Raw genomic sequence first — 14,091 nt, 5'->3', positions numbered from 1 at the left:
CCTGCACATGGGACGGGAAGGAGAGGGCGTGAGGATGAGCAGGTGGTGAACCTGGATCCCTTGAAGGTCTAGCAGATCTGAATAGAATGTGGTTGCTCATGCCCAGCTCTCTCCTGCCCCTCAGGCTCCCGAGAGGTGGGGAGTCTTGGAACACAGGTTACGAGGCCAAGGGGGTGACAGTCGTGATAACCCAAGTTTTTCTTCACGTGGTATTTATGATTGCCGACACAGTCCTGAATGTTAGCTCTTAGAGGCACGAGATGAGAGGGACTCTAGGTGAGAAACATGGCTAGCTCCCTCATTTTGCAGCTAACCTTGGGAAAGATGAAGGAGCAGAGCCAAGGTCATACACTACTCAGGGTCAGGGCCACCTTCCAAATTTCTTAAGTTCTGGTCCAGCGTGATTTCCTAACCTCAGGCTCTAGCGAGCAGAATTACTGTAAGAGGATCCTGGGCTTTTCCCTCAACATGTATTGGTGCACACAGCACTTACTTCTAAATTAGAATATATAACATTCTACCTGACACACACATAGCAACTGAACTTATTACTGTGCGTTCCATACAATGATTTGGGGGCGAAAGTCTCATCTTTCTGGAGTAAAAAAATAGAACAGTAAAAAAAAATAGAACATAAAAGATTTATGTTTTTAATTAAAATTTAAGTGTTGCCTGGTTAAGTCTACACTGTCCTTAATGTGCATTAAGAGTGCTATGGCAGAAAACCCTCACCACTGTCGTTGGTGTGGAGGAGATTTGCTGAGCGTGGTAAGAACTTGCATTTTTATGCTTCTTCCTCTTCTTACAAATAAGCTGGTTTATTGAAAGGAGAATATTCCTATATTGGGAAATATCTCATTTGGGGTTGAGGCAGAAACTTCTGGAGGATGATGAGACACCCACTAGTATAATGACCACTCTCATCCTCATCCAGTGCTCCCAGAAGCACACTCCCAGCCACCCCTCCTTCCTATTTTTGCCAGCCCTTCTTCCTGTAATCTTATTTCTATTCAGTTATAACCCCTTTCTTCTACCATTGGAGGAGATCCCAAGAGGACTTGAGATGGACTGACCATATGTATGGGTAGAAAGTAACTGTTACTTGAGACTTTTCTTTGTCTTTGGTACTTGGTATGAATTGTACTCTAAGGAATCCAGTATTCCTTACGTCGAAAGGTATTCTACCCCAAACAGGTTCTGTGTTCAAACAAGTTTGGGAAGCAAAGGGTTCAACAAAATTGCTGCAAGGCTTTTCAGAAGCTATAGTTCTTAGGCCAGTCAATCTGCAGGAGGTGGGTGTGGCATGCTTCATTTTTCTCAAGCACACCTAACCATCAGATATGACAGAGGGGCAGAGAGAGAAGGAGACACAGAATCCGAAGCAGGCTCCAGGCTCTGAACTGTCAGCACAGAGCCCAACGTGGGGCTCGAACTCATGGACCATGAGATCATGACCTGAGTGAAGTTGGACACTCAACTGACTGGGCCACCCAGGCGCCCCCTGAGATTGGTTTTTTTCTTTATGTTTATTTATTTTTGAGAGAGAGAAAGACAGAGCGTGAGCAGGGGAGGGGCAGAGAAAGAGGGAGACACAGACTCTGAAGCAGGCTCCAGGCTCTGAGCTGTCTGCACAGAGCCCGACGTGGGGCTCGAACCCATGAACCGTGAGATCATGACCTGAGCCGAAGTCAGACCCTTAACCAACTGAGCCACCCAGGCACTCCCAGATTGGTTTTTTGAATCCAAATCTTGCTTAGAGGTGGGGGAAGGGAAAGGAGGAGGAGGGAAACAGGTTAAGTGTGTGTGGGGGGGAAGGGTTGGGGTGGAGGAAGGCAGAAGAGAGTAATGACACAAACAGCATGGTGCTCTTAGAGCACCTTTGCTCATGTGGATGAAAAAGAGCTGAGAGGGGCCCCCCCGGGTGGCTCAGTCGGTTAAATGTCTGACTCCTGATCTCGGCTCAGGTCATGATTTCACAGTTCGTGGAATTGAGCCCTGCATGAGTCTCTGTGCTGACAGCATGGAGCCTGCTTGGGATTCTCTCTCTCTGCCCCTACCCCACTCATGCCCTCTCTCTCTCCCAAAATAAATAAATAACCTTAAAAAAAACAAAGAAGAGTTGAGAGCCAAAGTATGAACTTTGATGATGATTACTAGTGCCTTTGCTGTAAACATGAAGCAGTCAGCATCTTGAAACGTGGAAATGCTGCATTTTGCTGGCTTTATGCAAATACTGAGCACCCAGGATGTTACTGGAATAGATCTGTTTTCAAATAACTTTGTGTTGACATAATGATGCACAAATGAAAGAAATATACAGAAAATAATTTTATAAAAGGAAAAAAGGTTAATATGAGAGAATAAAAACTTCTACTGGAAGTGATAGAAATGATGAACAAGGGAGGTGAGGTCTGGCTCTGATGTAGATGTGAGAGCAGATAGTGTATTTCAGGACGTGTCTGGGCATGCCTTGGTTAATGTCAGCATGTCTGAGTAGACTGGGAGAAGCTAGAACTTGGACCTAGAAACTGTCATTTGCTGGAAGGTAGTCACTAAAAGGGCAGGTTGAGCCACCGGTTGTGGCACCAGATACCCAGTGATTCCGTTCTGCCCATGAAACCATTTATGTAGTTGTCTTTAGGGCAGCACATAGAATTCAGAAATGAGACAGTCCCTGGAAAGGATCTTCCAGAAGAAAAGCAGAGCCATTCTTTTGGAGGGACTGCCGTACTCAGTGGACTGTTGATACAGGGAGGGCTCAGGTAGGAGGGATGATGCACGGCTTGGCAGTTGGGGTCAGATCTGAATCAGAGGGTCAGGGGCAGCCTGGAAGCAACCAGAGGGTTGGTCCAGAGCCATTGACATGGCCCCGTTTCAGGTCCTAGAGATGAGGATGAGGCCCGATCCCGACAATGTTTGAAGGTCAAGTGGCTCCAACCGTGGGGAGAGGAGGAAAGCAGGGATTGGGAATCTGAGATTGGAAAGCTGGGATCGGGAAGCTAGACACATAGAAGCTGGGACACTGCGAGGTCTTTAGCCTTTACTTCTGGAAGGTTACAGCGAGCCCACTACTTTCATCCAAGCCCGGATGAATGCAGTCAACTGTTCTTTGAAACACCTCCCTGGTGTTCTCAGGGAGATTTGGGGGAGGTGAGGGTGGGACATATTCCCGTAGGGCCTCTGACATTCTGAAGTGAATGGTAGTTTGGTTGGACTTGTCTTTCGTCTCAGTGGTCGTTGGCTCCTTGTGAGTATGGGTCATGAATTCAGAAGCAGCACACATAACTGTCATTTACTAAACTCCCCCAGCATGCCAAATGCTTTAGAAGACCCAAACCTGCAAAAAGCAGGAAGTAGGTGTCATCATCTCCACTTTACAGACGGCACAGCTGAGGTCCTAGAAGCTCAGATAGCTGTTCAAGTCCTCAGAGCTAGTATGTGGAGGGCCAGGATCCAGACCCAGAATTCCCTGACTCTAAACCCCATGTGCTTTCATCCATACCAATGGCTCTCAATCTGGGAAGTCTCAAACAATACTAAGGCATAGATCCCCATCCTCGAATATTTGGATTCATTTCATCGGGGCTAGCATTTGGACATCTGTGTTTTTGTTTGTTTGTTTGTTTGTTTTGCTGCCACATATACATTGATTTTTTTTGAAATGAATTAATGTAATTAAAAAGTATACATTGGGGAACCTCCATTCTCTTTACCATAAAAATTGTTGTATCAAGTTACATTTCTACCAAGAGTGTAATGGATCTTTTTTTAATGAAATTTATTGTCAAATTGGTTTCCATACAACACCCCGTGCTCATCCCAACAGGTGCCCTCCTCAAGAGTGTAATGGATTTGACAGTTTTGTTTCACTTTCTTTTAATTCCAGTGGAGTTATCATGCACTGTTATGTTAGTTTCAGGTGTCCAATGTAGGGATTCAGCGCTTCCATACATCACCTAGTGTTCATCAGTACCACCAGTATGCTCAATTCCTGTCATTTATTTCACCCATCCTCCCCCCCCCCCCCACCTCCCGTCTGGTAACCATCAGTTTGTTCTCTATAGTTAATAATCCGTTTCTTGGTTTCTCTCTCTCTTTTCTCCTTTGCTCATTTGTTTTGTGTCTTCAGTTCCACCTATGAGTGAAATCATATGGTATTTATCCTCTCTGAGTTAGTTTACGTAGGATTATACTCTCTAGCTCCATTCACATGATTGCAAATGGCAAGATTTTTATGGCTGAATAGTGTTGTATATCACGTACCATCTCTTCTTTACCCATTCATCAGTCAACGAATATTTGGGCTGCTTCCATAATTTGTCTGTGGTAAATAATGCCGCAATAAGCATAAGGGTACATGTATCCCTTTGAATTAATATTTTTGTATTTTGGGGATAAATTCCCAGGAGTGCAATTCCTGGATCATAGGGTGGTTCTGTTTTTAACTTTTGGAGGAAACTTCATACTGTTTTCCAAAGTGACTGCACCAGTTTGGATTCCCATCAGTGGTGTGAAGGTTTCTTTTTCTCTACATTCTCACCAACACTCACTGTTTCTTGTGTTTTTTATTTTAGCCATTCTGACAAGTGTGAGGTGAAATCTCATTGTAGTTTTGATTTGCATTTCCCTGATAATGAATGATGTTGAACATCTTTTCATGTGTCTCTTGACCATCTGTATGTCTTCTTTGGAGAGATGTCTGTACATTTCTTTTGCCCATTTTTAAATTGGATTCTTTGTTTTTTGGGTATAGAATTATGTAAGTTCTTTATATAATTTATATACTAACCCTTTATCAGATATGTCATTTGCGAATATCTTCTTCCATTCAGTAGGTTGCCATTTCGTTTTGTTCATTGTTTCCTTTGCTGTGCAGAGGCTTTTTATTTTGATGAGGTCCCAATAGTTTATTTTTGCTTTTATTTCCCCTTGCCTCAGGAGACATACCTAGAAAAATGTTGCGATGGCCAATATCAGAGATATTACTGTCTGTGCTATCTTCTAGCATTTTTAAAATTTCAGGTCTCACATTCAGGTCTCTAGGACATCTGTGTTTTTAACTTCACTAGGTGCTGTTAATGTGCAGCCAGCGCTAAGAATCCTGGCCTTCTATCATGTCGTTTCATCTTTATTGCTCTCCCTGGCTTCTAGAACAGCCCTCATCTATGTTGGGGGCTAAAGACGCATTTATTAATTAGTTCAGATGGTGTTTGTGACCAAAGGGAAAAGCAGGTGACTGAATGCCACTAAAAGTTATACAGTATTCCCTTAGAGGCTGAAATTGAACACTGGATGTTTACCAGCAGACATAATTAAGGATCAGAGGCTGCTATTCGTTACATGCTTAGAGATGTTTTCCAAATCTTCCATTGCAGGTGGCGTTGTCCTCAACCCAGCCTATTATGGCATGCCTGGCCATACCAACATTATGATCCACGAGGTGGGGCATGTGCTGGGACTCTACCATGTCTTCAAAGGGGTCAGTGAGAGGGAATCCTGTGATGACCCCTGTAGGGAGACAGTGCCATCCATGGATACGGGAGACCTCTGTGCCGACACCGCCCCTACTCCCAAGAGTAAGCTGTGCCAGGACCCAGAGCCTACCAACGATACCTGTGGCTTCACCCACTTCCCGGGGGCTCCGTTCAGCAACTACATGAGCTATACAGGTATCACGACAGTTTCAGTATGTGTATCTGCTATGAAGATTACGTGGGGGCCTTTTGGGGCCAGGGCGGGGTATGGAGGTGTGGGAGGTGGAGAGGCCTGTGAAGCAGTCACTCATGCCAGAGGGCTGAAGTGTATTTACCACGGCATATTCTTTTTCATGTGTGTCTTTGAAGAACTTAAACAAATATGGAGATGAGAAGGGGTCTAAGGGGCTGGATTCTCCTCCACTAGAGTTCAAAAGAAAAACACACCTCTCTCTTGGATGGTTTAAAAAGGAGACAAAACCCAAAGCTCTCTTGAGATTGCTTTGACCTCTAGAACTTGGTTATTCCTGTTCTTGCCTACGTTTTTAAGCATTCTCTCTGAAGGAGACTCCCAACAGTGATGGGGAAAGAGGTTTCTGGGTCAAGGTGCCTCTGTGCTGTTTTTGAAATTAGTCAAGAAGATGGACCTGGTTAATTTTAAGCTCAAGCTCAGAATTCCTTTTTATTTTGTTCTTTTTTAAGGTATCAGATTTGCTTCTTCCAACATGAGCCAAGGGCTGATTCTTAGCTTGCCTACCAAAGGAAAAAAAAACAAAAACAAAAACAGGTGCTGTCTTATTTAAAAAATGGTGGGGCGCCTGGGTGGCGCAGTCGGTTAAGCGTCCGACTTCAGCCAGGTCACGATCTCGCGGTCCGTGAGTTCGAGCCCCGCGTCGGGCTCTGGGCTGATGGCTCGGAGCCTGGAGCCTGTTTCCGATTCTGTGTCTCCCTCTCTCTCTGCCCCTACCCCATTCATGCTCTGTCTCTCTCTGTCCCAAAAAAATAAATAAAAAAAGTTGAAAAAAAAAATTAAAAAAAAAAAATGGCACTACTTTCCTGGCCCTGGGAACAACCCTATTATCTGGTCTTGTTATCCTGGATTATGTCTCTTACTTGTCCAGTTTCTCTTGCTCATTTCTGGCAAAAAGTAGTACTTATCATCATCTCTTGGTGACGGACTCAAATTTATCCCTAAAAGTAAGGACTGATTTGATTTGATGACTTATTCTAGGGAGAAGGAAGGGATGATTTTTCTGTAAGGTGAAGGGTCTTGTTTGGTAATAAATTCTAAGGCTATCCTCTCCCCAACTCCAGAAAAAAAAAAAAAAAAAGATAAACCACAAGGCCTTGGTCATGCCTCTGAAGGAAAGAAGGGAAGAAAAGAGTGGTGACCTGGTCAGCTATTGTCTCCTTTTGGCATATAATTCAGGCGCACTGAATTCATAAGGACCAGCAGCCCTGCCTCCCCCCAACGAGGCCACAGTGGCCCTTGCCACGGGAGACCAGACAATGGGGTGCAGAGGGCAGAGCTGTTTAGGCACCGCCTTTGAAGTGGGCCGGGAAAACCATCTAAGGAACAGGGGGCAGTGTTCAGCTGGTGTGCTTTCATTAAAAAAAGCTCTGAGGGGCGCCTGGGTGGCTCAGTCAGCTGGGTGACCGACTTCGGCTCAGGTCATAATCTTGTGGTTCGTGAGTTCAAGCCCCACATAGGGCTGGCTGCCGTCAGGCTGTCAGCGCAGAGCCCTCTTCGGAGCCTCTGGCCCCCACTCTCTGCCCCCCACCCCCGCTGACACTCTCCCCCAAAATAAGTAAATATATTTTTTAAAAAAGCTCTGAAACTAAAATAACTCCTTTTCCAGCCCTATGAAAATTATGTTAACAGGGAGATGTTGCAGGCCCCAAAAAGAAGGTAAGGACCACCGTTCCCAGTCCTGCTGCATCCTTGACATTTTGGCTCTCTCTTTCCTTGAGCGTCTCCACCGAATCCTCCCTAACCTTGGCAGTCACTGGGTATGAAACAGGTGTCTGCAACTCTGGAGATGTTCATGAGTAAAAAGGCCATATGCTGAAACACTGCCATCTTGTGGTTTCCTGAATAAGTAACCGTCAGCTCCGAGTAATCTTTTACCCCAGGGCGTGAGTCTCCCCCGGCTCGGCCTCATAGCAAGGTACTGGCCCTGCTTTAGGGATCAGCAGTGCTCTTCTCTGCCTTCTCTTTCCCACTGTGGCTTACATACTCTCTGGAACAGCATACATTTATTCGCCTGACAAGTCCCTGGGGAACCCAGTACGTGTGAGGCTTTGTGTTAAGTGACTCAGGGTGTGAGCAAGGCAGAATTCACCCCTGCTTCAGTGGGCCTTGGCGGTTAAAGCCTTCATCTCTCCTGTTCCTTTTTTTTTTTTTTTTTTTGTCTCCACAGATGATGACTGCACCGACAGCTTCACCCCTAACCAGGTGGCCCGGATGCATTGCTATTTGGACCTTGTGTATCAGCAGTGGAGTCAAAGCCGGAAGCCCACCCCCATTCCCATCCCACCCATGGTCATCGGGCAGACCCACACCTCCCTCACCATCCACTGGCTTCCTCCAATCAGTGGGGTTGTGCACGACAGGTGAGAGAGGCGCTTGCCGCGGGTGAGGGCATGTCTCTGGGGTCTCTGGGGCATGTTGGACACGCAGGGCGAAGGATGCGAAGTGAGGGGAGCCCCGGTTTGGGTCTGTAAACCTGCAGACCACTGCTCAGGGCCACCCTCCATAGTCGTCCTCCCCCTGGGAGAGCTCACGGGGCTGTCAGGTAAGCCCCTGGCTCGTCATACGTGCTTACTCCTTGGCGAGGGGCCTGTCATGGTCAGATCAGGCATGCTTCCCGAGCCTTGAAGAGGTTGACAAAGGTGATGAAGATGAGCTGACAGAGCTGAGGTGGCAGTTGCTACCTGTCCAGGTCAACCAATCCTCCCTGGTGTGAGGGGCGAGGGGCCGAGACTTGCTGCCTGCACAGTGGTGTTGGGGGGAAGTGTGGTATGTTCAGGCAGCTGGAGGTGGGGGGGGGTGGCAGGTTATTCACTGTGTAAGGGGCTGTGTAAGGGGCTTAACCGACTTTTGTGGTGTTTCTAATGCCTTCTCTGCTTCCTCTTGTACCTGGCGCCTGCCCCACTGATGGCTTACTGTCTTACGGAGTTGTTCTTATCTGTGTGTTCTCCCATTTGCCCCATTTCACTGCCACTCCCTGGGGGCAGGACTATTTTTTGTATCTCTGTCCCTTGGCCTGCCACAATAGACACCTGATACATGGGTTTTTTTTTTGAAGAGAATCATTATACCTAAAATTAGTTCCTTACTTATCCTTTGCATACTGGTATAAATGAATACCGGGGAAGGTGTAAAAAAGGAGAGAAGGTAGGAAAAGCATCCCCTGTGACAGTGCTGGGAGTCTGGGGGAATGTGGATTCTCTGGAAAGGGCCAGAACTCCACCGCTGGCCTGTGCGGGCTCTCCACTATCAAGCCCTGCCACTGTCTTTTAAATGACAGCAGTGGCTCTTGTCTCTTTGGTCCATCTTTGTGTGAAGCGTTGCACTAGGTATTGTACCGGCAGTTGTCTTCCTCGGTCCTTGTGGCGAGCACGACTCCTGCCCCATGAGTGAGAGACCCGAGCCCCAGAGAGGCGCATGGTGGCTAGCCCCAGACCCCGCAACCGAGCAGAGGTGAAAGTGTGGCATGTGCTCGAATTGCAGAAACGGGAAACCTGGAATCGATTATTTCTATGAACTTCGAGCTTTCCCATTTAGAAGGTAGATAGCCCCTCTTCTACTTAGAACTTCCCCCTGGGTGTGCAACCCCAGCAACTGAGCTCCGTGTCCCTGGAGCATGTTTCCGTGCACTCCACCTTTGCCGAAAGCCTGGGAGAAAAGACAGGGAGAGACAGGGATGAGGGCAAGCAGGCGAATCGGTTTTCAAAGTGGCGTCCCCAGCCTGCTGGATCTTGGGACCCGTCCTCAGTACCTTGATGCGTGCCCAGTGCGTGATGTGACTTAGCACTTAACGATCCTACAGAGCAGCTCTGATGGCCATCAGCACCCAGGCTTTACTGGGCTCCATCTGTGAGTCAACAAATGTGATGTGTTTAAGAATCCTCTTCCCGCAAGGGTGACCCTGTGCAACTTCAGTCGGACTGGCTGAACAGTAAGTCCTCCTGTGGGCATGTGCAGACCGGAGTTTTATATCAGTTTATGTAACACACGTAAACAATTTAATCTCTCAATTCTCCCTCTGGTACAAACGTTACGATAGAGCAGACATCAGTACTGGCATGCCGTGAGTCTGTTGGCAGAAAAGGCTGTAATTTGCTTCGTTTTCTCAGCTAGGTGGGCCACAGCGTGGAGGCCTCCCAACATGCATGTCGGGGAGACTCGCGTCACACACCCAGCGATTTGTGTCACGCTCGGAGTTGTGTTTACTCCTCCCCAGTAGGTATTTGGAATTCTTATGTCAGAGAGGAGCCCAACCACGCACTCAGCAGCGGCCCTGGAGAGGCCAAGTACATCAAGGAAGTGTGGTTTGGAGTTGTGTCCACGTTAGAAGTGGGTGCTAACCCGAGTCAGAGGTTGGAGTTAACTGCACCTCTTCATTGCCAAGGTCCCGGACATTGGATGGTTTGGGGGAACTTGCGGAAAGGAATTAAGGAACTTGCTGTGACCTTAGGCAGTTGACTTAATCTCTCTGAGCCTGAGTGTCCTCATTTGTAAACACAAGAGTTCTTGTAGGGATTAGAAATGATTTATGAAAAGCGCCTTGTGGCACCACGCCAGGTATATAAGGTGCTTAAAAACGGGAGCTTGGAAGAAAAGGGAGCCAATCGCATAATTATTATCTCTATTTAACAATCATATTATTTTTCTAGTCTATTACACGGTATTCATTTTCTCTCTCTAGCTGGGAGAGACCTTGGCTTAATGCCTCCATTTTCAGATGCCCAGCTGGGCTTCTAAAAAGATTCTAAGTATCAGAGATGAGCCTCATCAAGTGCTCTCACCCTGTCATCTGGCTGTTGAAGAGCTCCTTGTAGAGTGTGCTGATAGTCTCAGGGATGCTCATAAAACAAGCTCTTACAGAGGGATGGCTGAAGCCAGTCCCTATGCTAACTGCTGGGCATAGAAAGACTAGAACTTGGTCTGGGCCTGCTCAGAGGCAAAGGAGAGAACGGGAATGTCCTGCCCTGAGACAGGAGCCAGAACTTGCACTGGGTGCGTAGAGGAGAGAGAGCGCCTGCCAGGCAGAAGAGTAGACATAAATACCACTGCAGAGGTTACATGTGAAGGGGCTTTGAAGGATGAATAGGAGTTTGTTAAGCAGAGAAGCTTTAAAAGGCTATTTTTTCAGGAGAGAGAAGAGCATGTTTCACAGAGCTGTGAGAAGGGCTGTATATTTGAGGAATGGTGATGAGTTCATTGTGCTGGGGACATAAGTTCATAAAGGAACGAAAGTGAGTAAGGCTGGAGTTAGCTCGTGAAGAACCTTGGATCATGGTAAGAAATCTGGAGGTATTCACACAGGCGATGGAGAGCCAGGGGGCATCACATTTCATATGACTTTCATACATCAAGTGAGGAGTTTAAAACATAAGGCCACATATAGTTAATGAGTTTACTCTGAAAATTGCTGTCTGTTTTAGTTGGGAGCAATGGAAGGGGTCTTGGGATGGGTTATTAAAAGTCAGCCTAGTTAGGGGTCTTATGCTGAAAGATCAGATCATAATTATTTTGGGTTGAATGTTCCTAGGATAGAAGCTGTCCGCTTTCATCTCCACAGGCCTCCTTTATGACTTAGTTAAATTCTTCTGCTTCATAACCTTGAGATTTTCATGTCACTATGAATTTTTAAAAGAGGAGGTCTACCCCAGAAGGAAATGAGTTGAGAAACAGTTGTGTTCCCAGTTACCCCCCGGGGCCTCACTACCCATCGCCACTCCCCCGTCCCCAGAGGCCTTCCAAATTTCGAATTTTGTGATCCCAGTTCACCTGACCACTTCTCCTTGTGTCCCTTCCCCCTTCATCTTCCCAGGGTCCCAGGCAGCGTGTGTGGTGCCTGCGCTGAAGATGGGACATTCCGTCAGTACGTGCACGCAGCTTCCTCCCGGCGTGTGTGTGACTCCTCAGGTTACTGGACTCCAGAGGAGGCTGTGGGTAAAGCACCATAGCTTTTTTGTTTATACCTGGTGGCTGCTGAGGATGGGGGTGGGGGGAAGGGGGGAGCAGTGGCATGGTGAGAAGAAGGGAGCCCGTGTGTGTGTGTGTGTGTGTATGTGTGTGTGTGTGTGTGTGTGTGGTTTGCTGGATGTGTCTCCAGGGGCCTGGGAAAGACTGTCTGGTACCTTCGTGTGTCCCACGTGTGCTTAGCATGGAGGCCCGATGGCTGTGGCAGAGCAGAGGTCAGCATAGAGGACAGAGGGATGGAGAAGGACGGCTGAGCTCAGGGGGTGACTTCAGGATGAGAGCTCAGGCGTTCAGTATTACGCACCCCTACCAGCCCACAGAGCTGCCTTGCCACATAACAGTGTAAGCTGATCTCTATCAGGAGAGTAATAGAGAACACATTGCAGGGAACACCGACGTTCGGCCCAAGCCAGTCTGGGTGGGGGTGGGGGTGGGGTGGACTAGGTGTTCCAAACTGATCGTTCTCATCTATGCTATTTTATGAGTCCATTAATCACGGGGTACTGGTTGTGCTTTGGATGTGATCTAAGTTACATCCTAGACTCTTGGAGGGGGAAAGTGTTTTTAGCTGTCCCTTTTCCTGGTCCTCACCATACTTCTCAGTTAATACTCACTCACATACGTATAGCAAGGCCTCTAGGACAAATTCAAGCATAAATGTTATCCTAGTTCAAGTCCGGAAAATGCTGTTGACAGGGGTTTTAGCACCTTCCGTTGAATGGCCTGAGTTCTTCCATCTCCATCATCTTCAGTGTTTACCTCGTTGTCATCTTTTTCTTTTTCTTGTATTTATTAAGATCATGAAAACTGCTTAGTGAGATGAATTGGACACAGTCCTGTTTGAGTTAGTTTGCACTCTTGATTCTGACAAAGAAAAAAGAAAAGAAAAAGGACAGTGGTTTTAGAGTCAACAGTGTCTGTAACATGTCCCTTTGAGCTCCCAGTCACTCAAATGACGGGAGCCTCAAGGAGAAATTGGGAGGGAGACATTGTACTTGATTCTGATTGGACATATAGAACTTTTTTCAGATGTGAGTTTTCAAGGAAGAATGGAAAACGACTCTGAAATTCACATTGGCATTGTGTTGGACTCATGTGGAGATTGGCATTTCATAAAAAGTCTTTTCTGTGGCAAACAGATTGTCCTGTACTAGTGTTTTAACGGCCATTCAACTCCCTGGCTCTGAATTTCTCTCCTTTTAATTCTTGGCAGACTTTAAAGTTATGTGGTAGAGGTGAAAGGAATTAGAAGGTCTGGGTTCTAATTGTTGAGTCGTGTCTTGAGGCAAATCAAATCAGCTTTCAAGGCCTCCGCTTCCTGTCTTACCATGAGATCATGATAAAAATGTTCTGAGACGGTGGTGCTGTTGGGTTGGCTTCCAAGGGGTTTTACTTGGCTAATATTTTGGGGACAGCTATTGGAAAATACCACTAAGAAATACTGGTCTTCCTTTGCTTTGAAAAGATGGAGAACCCAGTCGTACTTAAAATATACACAATGAAAGTGATTGACTCCCCGGCAGAGTGTGCACAAACACGCATATCTACAGATACGATCCAAACCTACTTAACGAACACTTACTGACCACCAACTACTTTCTAAAATGCAATGAAGAAGAGAAAATGGAACCACATTCCCTGCTTAAATATCTTTCTGGAATGAACTCCTGGCTCTGTAATCTAAATTAGACCCTATCCCTCTCTAGCCTTTTATCCTTTTTCATTTTTCTTCAAAGATGCCATTACCACTTTGTCTAGTATTGTGCCCTATCACCCTATTGTGAGAATTATGACTTAATCTTTGTTGCTTATCTTTCTTTGATGCCCAGATCAGTGCTAGGTGTAAAGGAGGTACACAGTCATTTTTTGTTGAATGGATGAATAAATGAATGAATGGATTTACAGTACAGGCCAAAGATAATAAGGACTGTGAGACGTAACACACACACACACACACACACACACACACACACACACACACACCCCACACACACATTTGAATTTGTCTCCTCTGGGTTTTGGAGCATTCTTTATTTTCCAAACTCTGAAGGGCTAAATAATTCTGTTTTTGCAAATGTAATTTGCAAATGTTTCCATGGAACATTGTATAGGTCTTTCACACTAACCTAGTAACCCAGGGGTTAAATAGTGCTTATTTCATCAGTGAGGAAATTGAGGCTTATAAAGACTTACCATGGTCCCACAGCTAATGGCATGGCACCAATTAGATTGTGACTCTGCTGATTCTAATTTAGCACTTTTTTCTGAATTTCCCCTTGTGTGATATGAAAGAACACCATTTGTATAGATTATTTTCACAGAACTGACCTTAATATATTTGCAATATTTGATTTTTGACCGTCCCTTTTTTGCTTAGCTACTGAATATCTATTTTTCTCCCCAATC

The 14,091-nt window shown here is 46.2% G+C and overlaps 1 protein-coding gene across 1 annotated transcript in view; it reads left to right on the top strand.

Annotated features, from left to right (window-relative positions):
• Positions 1-14,091, top strand: part of PAPPA2 (pappalysin 2) — a 275,450-nt gene that overhangs the window by 119,398 nt on the left and 141,961 nt on the right. The window contains exons 5-7 of the mRNA XM_025921163.2: positions 5,376-5,669; positions 7,895-8,087; positions 11,534-11,655. Of these exons, the coding sequence (XP_025776948.1) occupies positions 5,376-5,669; positions 7,895-8,087; positions 11,534-11,655 (609 nt within the window). The remainder of the gene's footprint in view (positions 1-5,375; positions 5,670-7,894; positions 8,088-11,533; positions 11,656-14,091) is intronic.

This window comes from Puma concolor, chromosome E4, assembly GCF_028749965.1.
Source record: "Puma concolor isolate L17-30 chromosome E4, mPumCon1.1.hap2, whole genome shotgun sequence".
NCBI classification, from domain to species: domain Eukaryota; kingdom Metazoa; phylum Chordata; class Mammalia; order Carnivora; family Felidae; genus Puma; species Puma concolor.
This window is presented reverse-complemented; position numbering and strand designations above follow the sequence as displayed.